Consider the following 11725-nt stretch of genomic DNA (forward strand, 5'->3'; position numbering starts at 1 on the left):
TTGCCCTTTGTTTATTTCTAGTACTTGAATCTTGTTCGGAGATCTACAGTTTTCTATCGATTTATTCGAAACTTGGTAGGCTTCATAATCATGATATCAAGTTGTGTTAATATAATGAGTTGGAGACTAATCTTTTGATTACTTGTTTTCCTCAAACTGTTAGAAAATTAAAGAAAATCGAACATTGACTTTGTAGTGAAAGGTGAGATTTATAGCATGCTTTATATAGCTAGCTAGCCACTCTTAAGGTGATGCAAATCTTTTTTAATGCAAGTTAATATATAACACTATATGGCATACGACAGGCGTATATTGTTCCGCCCTACACCACTCTTGTTAGTTCACCTGGTCCGAACGTAAATTTTTGTCCATTTCTTTTTCTTTGCCTTCACAGCAGCATTGTACCAGACAAATTTTGCAAAAGGAAATGCCTTTGAACCTTATTCAAGGTCAAAGAGGTCAAATTTGTTAAAACACTCTAACAGTTTCTTCAATTTCTTGTTGAATAGCTGTTTAAACAGAGTTATTGCCCTCTACACTTCATTCCATCTGTGACACCCCTTAAGGTGTCGCCCCACTAGTATATAAAAATAAACATATATAAATGGATATGATAACGGGCTAGGCCTATATCAATCTCCTATGTATTATATATATAAATAAACATATATAAATGGATAAGATAACGGGCTAGGCCTATATCAATCTCCTATGTATTCGTCACTGTACAGAATTTGATCCAGCATCTACAATATAACAATAATACAATGTTACAGCAGTAGATGACTTTTACAATTTGGTTGTACAGTACTTACCCCTTGAGACTAGTATTTTTCTTTTCAGCGAAAATACCACCCTTTTATAACTAGGATCATGTTACAACGATGTTGATGACTTGCCCTGTCCAGCTCGGAAGAACACTCCTAATATTGAAAAATGTAGTGTCTGACGTTTTGACAAATAATATGGGGGCAGTTTACACATTTTGTAGAAAGTGTAAACTGCCATGACACATTGTCTATTCATGCAGGACAGTTTATAAATGTTTTGCTTTCAGAACATAAACACTTAAGAGAAGAGACGCAGAATTACGAGAGCTGAGAAGAGTGTCTAATAATTGGTGATAGGGCAATGTTGTTACACTGTAAAGCCATCGGTATGTCGTGCTTTCTTCACATGGAGACATCGTGAAATTCATAATTTGTTCTGATTTTAATATTGTTAAACAACAAAATATTATAATAAATGTAAGACTAAATATTCACACCGACAAAGAACTTTAAGAAATGTAATCGCACCCGGATTTCAGGAGGGCTATCGATGAGGTGTAGAGTATAATCTGATAGAACATGGGCCTCCTATATATAACAGGTAGAGGTGTAGGGTATAATCTGATAGAACTTGGGCCTCCTATATAAAACAAGTAGAGGTGTAGGGTATAATCTGATAGAGCTTTGGCCTCCTATATATAACAGGTAGAGGTGTAGAGTATAATCTGATAGAGCTTAGGCCTGCTATATAAAACAGGTAGAGGTGTAGGGTATAATCTGATAGAACATGGGCCTCCTATATATAACAGGTAGAGGTGTAGAGTATAATCTGATAGAGCTTTGGCCTCCTATATAAAACAAGTAGAGGTGTAGGGTATAATCTGATAGAGCTTGGGCCTCCTTTATAACAGGTAGAGGTGTAGAGTATAATCTGATAGAGCTTTGGCCTCCTATATATAACAGGTAGAGGTGTAGAGTATAATCTGATAGAACTTGGGCCACCTATATAAAACAAGTAGAGGTGTAGGGTATAATCTGATAGAGCTTGGGCCTCCTTTATAACAGGTAGAGGTGGAGAGTATAATCTGATAGAGCTTTGGCCTCCTATATATAACAGGTAGAGGTGTAGGGTATAATCTGATAGAGCTTTGGCCTCCTATATATAACAGGTAGAGGTGTAGGGTATAATCTGATAGAGATTGGGCCTCCTATATAAAACAAGTAGAGGGGTAGGGTATAATCTGATAGAGCTTGGGCCTCCTATATAAACCAAGTAGAGGTGTAGAGTATAATCTGATAGAGCTTTGGCCTCCCATATATAACAGGTAGAGGTGTAGAGTATAATCTGATAGAGCTCTGGCCTCCTATATATAACAGGTAGAGGTGTAGAGTATAATCTGATAGAACTTGGGCCACCTATATAAAACAAGTAGAGGTGTAGGGTATAATCTGATAGAGATTGGGCCTCCTATATAAAACAAGTAGAGGTGAAGGGTATAATCTGATAGAGATTGGGCCTCCTATATAAAACAAGTAGCGGTGTAGAGTATAATCTGATCGAGCTTGGGCCTCCTATATAAAACAAGTAGAGGGGTAGGGTATAATCTGATAGAGCTTGGGCCTCCTGTATAAAACAAGTAGAGGTGTAGAGTATAATCTGATAGAGATTGGGCCTCCTATATAAAACAAGTAGAGGTGTAGAGAATAATCTGATAGAGCTTGGGCCTCCTATATAAACCAAGTAGAGGTGTAGAGTATAATCTGATAGAGCTTTGGCCTCCCATATATAACAGGTAGAGGTGTAGAGTATAATCTGATAGAACTTGGGCCTCCTATATAACAGGTAGAGGTGTAGAGTATAATCTGATAGAGCTTGGGCCTCCTATATAAAACAAGTAGAGGTGTAGGGAAAATAGCGGCCTTTCCCTTGGAGGCTTATCCACTTTTGTACGCTAGACAAATTAACGTTCCCCGATTTAGAGTTGAAGTTTATTAAATACCAATAGTACTGATTCCATTACAATTCGTTGGTATTGTATTGATTTCTACTTTGAATTATATTGTACAGGTATTTTGGTATGCTTTCTGTTATCCTCGAGCTACAATAAAACATGGTCTGGTGTTGTCTGGTCTACAATATTTAGTCTAGCCACGACTGGTTTAATCCCATGGGTCCTAGGTCAAAGACCAACATAAATGTCTGGTGTTGTCTGGTCTACACTATTTAGTCTAGCCAGGACTGGTTTAATCCCATGGGTCCTGGGTCCCAGACCAACATAAATGTCTGGTGTTGTCTAGTCTACAATATTTAGTCTAGCCAGGACTGGTTTAATCCCATGGGTCCTGGGTCACAGACCAACATAAATGTCTGGTGTTGTCTGGTCTACACTATTTAGTCTAGCCAGGACTGGTTTAATCCCATGGGTCCTGGGTTACAGACCAACATCAATGTCTGGTGTTGTCTGGTCTATAATATTTAGTCTAGCCACGACTGGTTTAATCCCACGGGTCCTGGGTCAAAGACCAACCTGAATGTTTGGTGTTTGTTATGTCTTTATGCAAAACTAAATGGATTCGTATTGTGTTCAATTAATGGATAAATTAATTGATTTTGTATTAATTTATAATATATATTGGTACCTTGATTCATGTATCTTTATTTTGCTTAATACATCATGTTGCAACAAGTGATCAACGTAATAAATACATGTGTTGTTTTTATATAAACTACATGCTCGTCAAAGGGAGAGGGAAATCTGACATATTTATGTCACTTAAATAATTTTGTGCTTACAGTGTTACACATTACATTTATCTGTGTAGGTGTAGCGTCAATGTTTGGTTATTAATTATAGGTGGTGGTTGGTAGGTGGTTATCAATTATAGGTGGTGGTTGGTAGTTGGTTACTAATTATAGGTGGTGATTGGTAGGTGGTTATCAATTATAGGTGGTTTTTGATAGTTGGTTACTACTTATAGGTGGTGATTGGTAGTTAGTTATTAATTATAGGTGTTGATTGGTAGTTGGTTTAATTATAAGTGGTGATTGGTGGTTTGTTATTTATTATAGGTGGTGATTGGTAGTTAGTTATTAATTATAAGTGTTGATTTGTAGTTTGTTTAATTATAGGTGGTGATTGGTAGTTGGTTTAATTATAGGTGGTGATTGGTAGTTGGTTTAATTATAGGTGGTGATTGGTAGTTGGTTATTAATTATAGGTGGTGATTGGTAGTTGGTTATTAATTATAGGTGGTGATTGGTAGTTGGTTATTAATTATAGGTGGTGATTGGTAGTTGGTTATTAATTATAGGTGGTGATTGGTAGTTGGTTATTAATTATAGGTGGTGATTGGTAGTTGGTTATTAATTATAGGTGGTGATTGGTAGTTGGTTATTAATTATAGGTGGTGATTGGTAGTTGGTTATTAATTATAGGTGGTGATTGGTAGTTGGTTATTAATTATAGGTGGTGATTGGTAGTTGGTTATTAATTATAGGTGGTGATTGGTAGTTGGTTATTAATTATAGGTGGTGATTGGTAGTTGGTTATTAATTATAGGTGGTGATTGGTAGTTGGTTATTAATTATAGGTGGTGATTGGTAGTTGGTTATTAATTATAGGTGGTGATTGGTAGTTGGTTATTAATTATAGGTGGTGATTGGTAGTTGGTTATTAATTATAGGTGGTGATTGGTAGTTGGTTATTAATTATAGGTGGTGATTGGTAGTTGGTTATTAATTATAGGTGGTGATTGGTAGTTGGTTATTAATTATAGGTGGTGATTGGTAGTTGGTTATTAATTATAGGTGGTGATTGGTAGTTGGTTATTAATTATAGGTGGTGATTGGTAGTTGGTTATTAATTATAGGTGGTGATTGGTAGTTGGTTATTAATTATAGGTGGTGATTGGTAGTTGGTTATTAATTATAGGTGGTGATTGGTAGTTGGTTATTAATTATAGGTGGTGATTGGTAGTTGGTTATTAATTATAGGTGGTGATTGGTAGTTGGTTATTAATTATAGGTGGTGATTGGTAGTTGGTTATTAATTATAGGTGGTGATTGGTAGTTGGTTATTAATTATAGGTGGTGATTGGTAGTTGGTTATTAATTATAGGTGGTGATTGGTAGTTGGTTATTAATTATAGGTGGTGATTGGTAGTTGGTTATTAATTATAGGTGGTGATTGGTAGTTGGTTATTAATTATAGGTGGTGATTGGTAGTTGGTTATTAATTATAGGTGGTGATTGGTAGTTGGTTATTAATTATAGGTGGTGATTGGTAGTTGGTTATTAATTATAGGTGGTGATTGGTAGTTGGTTATTAATTATAGGTGGTGATTGGTAGTTGGTTATTAATTATAGGTGGTGATTGGTAGTTGGTTATTAATTATAGGTGGTGATTGGTAGTTGGTTATTAATTATAGGTGGTGATTGGTAGTTGGTTATTAATTATAGGTGGTGATTGGTAGTTGGTTATTAATTATAGGTGGTGATTGGTAGTTGGTTATTAATTATAGGTGGTGATTGGTAGTTGGTTATTAATTATAGGTGGTGATTGGTAGTTGGTTATTAATTATAGGTGGTGATTGGTAGTTGGTTATTAATTATAGGTGGTGATTGGTAGTTGGTTATTAATTATAGGTGGTGATTGGTAGTTGGTTATTAATTATAGGTGGTGATTGGTAGTTGGTTATTAATTATAGGTGGTGATTGGTAGTTGGTTATTAATTATAGGTGGTGATTGGTAGTTGGTTATTAATTATAGGTGGTGATTGGTAGTTGGTTATTAATTATAGGTGGTGATTGGTAGTTGGTTATTAATTATAGGTGGTGATTGGTAGTTGGTTATTAATTATAGGTGGTGATTGGTAGTTGGTTATTAATTATAGGTGGTGATTGGTAGTTGGTTATTAATTATAGGTGGTGATTGGTAGTTGGTTATTAATTATAGGTGGTGATTGGTAGTTGGTTATTAATTATAGGTGGTGATTGGTAGTTGGTTATTAATTATAGGTGGTGATTGGTAGTTGGTTATTAATTATAGGTGGTGATTGGTAGTTGGTTATTAATTATAGGTGGTGATTGGTAGTTGGTTATTAATTATAGGTGGTGATTGGTAGTTGGTTATTAATTATAGGTGGTGATTGGTAGTTGGTTATTAATTATAGGTGGTGATTGGTAGTTGGTTATTAATTATAGGTGGTGATTGGTAGTTGGTTATTAATTATAGGTGGTGATTGGTAGTTGGTTATTAATTATAGGTGGTGATTGGTAGTTGGTTATTAATTATAGGTGGTGATTGGTAGTTGGTTATTAATTATAGGTGGTGATTGGTAGTTGGTTATTAATTATAGGTGGTGATTGGTAGTTGGTTATTAATTATAGGTGGTGATTGGTAGTTGGTTATTAATTATAGGTGGTGATTGGTAGTTGGTTATTAATTATAGGTGGTGATTGGTAGTTGGTTATTAATTATAGGTGGTGATTGGTAGTTGGTTATTAATTATAGGTGGTGATTGGTAGTTGGTTATTAATTATAGGTGGTGATTGGTAGTTGGTTATTAATTATAGGTGGTGATTGGTAGTTGGTTATTAATTATAGGTGGTGATTGGTAGTTGGTTATTAATTATAGGTGGTGATTGGTAGTTGGTTATTAATTATAGGTGGTGATTGGTAGTTGGTTATTAATTATAGGTGGTGATTGGTAGTTGGTTATTAATTATAGGTGGTGATTGGTAGTTGGTTATTAATTATAGGTGGTGATTGGTAGTTGGTTATTAATTATAGGTGGTGATTGGTAGTTGGTTATTAATTATAGGTGGTGATTGGTAGTTGGTTATTAATTATAGGTGGTGATTGGTAGTTGGTTATTAATTATAGGTGGTGATTGGTAGTTGGTTATTAATTATAGGTGGTGATTGGTAGTTGGTTATTAATTATAGGTGGTGATTGGTAGTTGGTTATTAATTATAGGTGGTGATTGGTAGTTGGTTATTAATTATAGGTGGTGATTGGTAGTTGGTTATTAATTATAGGTGGTGATTGGTAGTTGGTTATTAATTATAGGTGGTGATTGGTAGTTGGTTATTAATTATAGGTGGTGATTGGTAGTTGGTTATTAATTATAGGTGGTGATTGGTAGTTGGTTATTAATTATAGGTGGTGATTGGTAGTTGGTTATTAATTATAGGTGGTGATTGGTAGTTGGTTATTAATTATAGGTGGTGATTGGTAGTTGGTTATTAATTATAGGTGGTGATTGGTAGTTGGTTATTAATTATAGGTGGTGATTGGTAGTTGGTTATTAATTATAGGTGGTGATTGGTAGTTGGTTATTAATTATAGGTGGTGATTGGTAGTTGGTTATTAATTATAGGTGGTGATTGGTAGTTGGTTATTAATTATAGGTGGTGATTGGTAGTTGGTTATTAATTATAGGTGGTGATTGGTAGTTGGTTTAATTATAGGTGGTGATTGGTAGTTGGTTTAATTATAGGTGGTGATTGGTAGTTGGTTTAATTATAGGTGGTGATTGGTAGTTGGTTTAATTATAGGTGGTGATTGGTAGTTGGTTATTAGTTATAGGTGGTGATTGGTAGTTGGTTTAGTTATAGGTGGTGATTGGTAGTTGGTAATTAATTATAGGTGGTGATTGATAGTTGGTTATTAATTATAGGTGGTGATCTATGATTGGTATTTGGTTATTAATTATAGGTGGTGATTTGTAGTTGGTTTAATTATAGGTGGTGATTGGTAGTTGGTTTAATTATAGGTGGTGATTGGTAGTTGGTTTAATTATAGGTGGTGATTGGTAGTTGGTTTAATTATAGGTGGTGATTGGTAGTTGGTTATTAGTTATAGGTGGTGATTGGTAGTTGGTTTAGTTATAGGTGGTGATTGGTAGTTGGTAATTAATTATAGGTGGTGATTGATAGTTGGTTATTAATTATAGGTGGTGATCTATGATTGGTATTTGGTTATTAATTATAGGTGGTGATTTGTAGTTGGTTTAATTATAGGTGGTGATTGGTAGTTGGTTATTAATTATAGGTGGTGATTGGTAGTTGGTTATTAATTATAAGTGGTGATTGGTAGTAGGTTTAATTATAGGTGGTGATTGGTAGTAGGTTTAATTATAGGTGGTGATTGGTAGTTGGTTATTAATTATAAGTGGTGATTGGTAGTAGGTTTAATTATAGGTGGTGATTGGTACATGTAGTAGGTTTAATTATAGGTGGTGATTGGTAGTTGGTTATTAATTATAGGTGGTGGTTGGTTATTGTGGTAGTTTATATCTTCTCCCTCCCTTCCTCGTTGTCGTTGATCTATCACACGTTTCAGATAATTGATTCGGATTGTGGTGGCATAGATTTACTACACATGTAGGTAGTAAGAATGGCAGTTATAAAACTGAAGCAAATCTACTGTACAAGTGTTGATATGATGGTGAAAGCAAATCTACTGTACAAGTGTTGATATGATGGTGAAAATCCTGTATTCAAATGTCCATCAAAAGAAGAACTGACTGTCCCTCTGTTTTCCCAAACATTGGCATGCACTTGGCCCCTGTTGCAGCTGTGTTGATACTGATAAACTTGTCACATCATTTGGCCAGCTTTACTATTCCAACTGTGAGCCAAATTTAAATCCTGTGCAAAGCAATTCCTGAGAATTAATTGTCTGCATGTATAGTGTGTGTGAATAAAGTATTACGCATTCTCGATGCTCCAGGGGTGACGCTCACTTTCGTTCTCTGCACTCCCCTGGAGTATCGAGGATAAATAGTTTGTTGTGAAGGCAATATATAAGTCAGAACGAAATAAGAATCTCACGATGTATGGCTGTTTTCCTCCAAATGATAAAGCAAGACATGCTGATGGCTCACCAGTTTCATGCATCGTACGTAGGACACCCTTCTCAGCTTTCGTAATGTTATCCTGATTCCCCCTTCCTCCCCCGTACTATAGTTATATATCATTTATGAAAGTCAAAAGGATCTATCTTTTTGATGAATTGACACAATGTAATGGCAGTTTACACTTTTTACAAAGTGTGAAAACTGTACCTAAATAAGTTAAATGTCAGATAAACACATTTGACTAATGGGAGTTTTCTACCGGCCGCTTTCGGCTACGTAGAATTACCTGAACAGGACGACACACCTCCCTTTCACATTATTCTTACAATGGGTTAAAAATAGGTGCTGAAGGAAACACCCACCCGGCCACATTCTTCTTACACCAGGTTAAACAGAGGTACGCCTACGCTCTAAAATAGGCATTATTGCCATTTTTGTGTATTGACTTTCAACTTGGTATATGACGATAACAAAGATTTACCGTGTTTTACTGTTTTCTCGAAATCTGGAAAAAAACACCTGACAGTGTTTATAGAAACAGGTGCATAACATTAAATAAGAATATATGACTCTTACATTAAACTGGAACACATCAGCATTTGTTTAATCCCTAGCACATGGCCAGTAGTTTAATAGGAAAAATAGGAAGGCATGACTATTTGTTTAATTCGGAACACATAACCAGAAAGTTAATAGGAAAAATAGGAAGGCATGACCTTAATTTGGAACACTTAACCAAAAGTTTAGTTCGGAACACATGACCCTTAAGCAGATTTGGACTACATCGCCTTTAGTTTAAGCAGGAAAGCATGACGACTAGATGAATTCGGAACACATGACAAAGGGGTTACTTCGGAACACATGACAAGGGGTTACTTCGGAACAGATGATAAGGGGGTTACTTCGGAACAGATGATAAGGGGGTTACTTCGGACAAATTACCCCTTATTAAGCAAGGAGTATAGGGCCACGGGTTTTATTTGGAACACATGACAAGGAGGTTACTTCAGAACACATGACCACTAGGTTAATTCGGAACACATGATCACTAGGTTAATTCGGAACAAATAACCACTAGGTTAATTCGGGACACATGATTACTAGGTTAATTCGGGACACATAACCACTAGGTTAATTCGGAACACAGGACCAATAGGTTAATTCCGAACTCAGGACCAGTAGGTAAATTCAAAGCACAGGACCACTAGTTTTATTAGGAACACATGACCACTAGGTTAATTCGGAACACATAGCCACCAGGTTAATTCGGGACACATCACCACCAGGTTAATTCGGAACACATGACCACTAGGTTAATTCGGGACACATAACCACTAGGTTAATTCGGGCCACATAACCACTAGATTAGTTCGGAACACATGACCACTAGGTTAATTCGGGACACATAACTACTAGGTTAATTCGAGACACATAACCACTAGATTAATTCGGGACACATAACCAATAAGTTAATTCGGAACACATAGGTTAATTCGGAATACATGACAAATAGGTTAATTCCGAACAAAGGACCAGTAGTTAAATTCAAAGCACAAGACCACTAGTTTTATTAGGAACACATGACCACCAGGTTAATTCGGAACACATTACCACAAGGTACATCACCAGCAGGTTAATTCGGAACACTTGACCACAAGGTTAATTCGGAACACATGACCACTAGGTTAACTCGGATTTAGATTTAGAGCCCACTGTATGGCCTGTAACAATCATAGTAATCATCACTTATTTCTTACCTGTAACAATCATAGTAATCATTACTTATTTCTTACCTGTAACAATCATAGTAATCATAACTTATTCCTTACCTGTAACAATCATAGTAATCATCACTTATTCCTTACCGGTAACAATCATAGTAATCATTACTTATTACCTACCTGTAACAATCATAGTAATCATTACTTATTCCTTACCTGTAACAATCATAGTAATCATAACCTATTCCTTACCTGTAACAATCATAGTAATCATAACTTGTTCCTTACCGGTAACAATCATAGTAATCATTACTTATTTCTTACCTGTAACAATCACAGTAATCATTACTTATTCCCTACCTGTAACTATCATAGTAATCATTACTTATTCCTTACCTGTAACAATCACAGTAATCATTACTTATTTCTTACCTGTAACAATCATAGTATTCATTACTTATTCCCTACCTGTAGCAATCACAGTAATCATTACTTGTTCCTTACCTGTAACAATTACAGTAATCATTACTTGTTTCTTACCTGTAACAATAATAGTAATCATTACTTGTTCCTTACCTGTAACAATCATATTAATCATTACTTATTCCTTACCTGTAACAATCATAGTAATCATTACTTATTCCTTACCTGTAACAATCATAGTAATCATTACTTATTTCTTACCTGTTACAATCATAGCAATCATCACTTATTCCTTACTGACTTCTGAGAGGATTATCTCAAACGAAATATCACTTAACTACCATTGAGAAATGAATTTACCACTATTTACTGCAAACGTTGTAGATTAAAAGACATTTTCCTTGGACATATGAATAACATGTATGATAGAGGCTCTGTTTTTTGTCTATTTTTCAACATCAGTTTGGTTGATGAAAAATATTTAGATAAACATGTGTAAGCTTAAATTAGGTATCAGGTGCCACTGAATTTAACAACCATTTTAACGTTCACCAACAAAGCGGTGTTCGAATGTTTAAAGGTAAAAGGTTTTCCAGGTTTCCAGATTGCCTTTACCAGTCAGATTTAAATATATCAATAATAATATCACTAATGTTTCAAAAAAAGATACTTTCAAATTTGAGGTTTCTCTTGTGAAACCAATTTCTATTATAAATACTTACCACAGTCATTATAATGCATATTCCAACTTTACTTGGCTCTTTACATACGTAAATAATGATTTTTTTCCCCCCATGGGGAACCCCTGGGAAACCCACCAATCAGACGGCAGTATTCACGCACGTGATTTAAGAGCCAAGGAGACAAGGGGAGGCTGGGAGGGAACTCACCTAATGACTGTGGTAAGTATTTATAATAGAAATTGGTTTCACAAGAGAAACCTCAATT

The 11725-nt window shown here is 35.2% G+C and overlaps 1 protein-coding gene across 1 annotated transcript in view; it reads right to left on the reverse strand.

Moving 5' to 3' along the window:
• Positions 1-701: 701 nt before the first annotated feature.
• Positions 702-11725, reverse strand: part of LOC110463322 (collagen alpha-1(I) chain-like) — a 13728-nt gene continuing 2704 nt past the window's right edge. The window contains exon 2 of the mRNA XM_021517826.1: positions 702-746. Within this exon, the coding sequence (XP_021373501.1) occupies positions 702-746 (45 nt within the window). The remainder of the gene's footprint in view (positions 747-11725) is intronic.

This window comes from Mizuhopecten yessoensis, unplaced genomic scaffold (genome assembly GCF_002113885.1).
Source record: "Mizuhopecten yessoensis strain PY_sf001 unplaced genomic scaffold, ASM211388v2 scaffold10889, whole genome shotgun sequence".
NCBI lineage: Eukaryota > Metazoa > Mollusca > Bivalvia > Pectinida > Pectinidae > Mizuhopecten > Mizuhopecten yessoensis.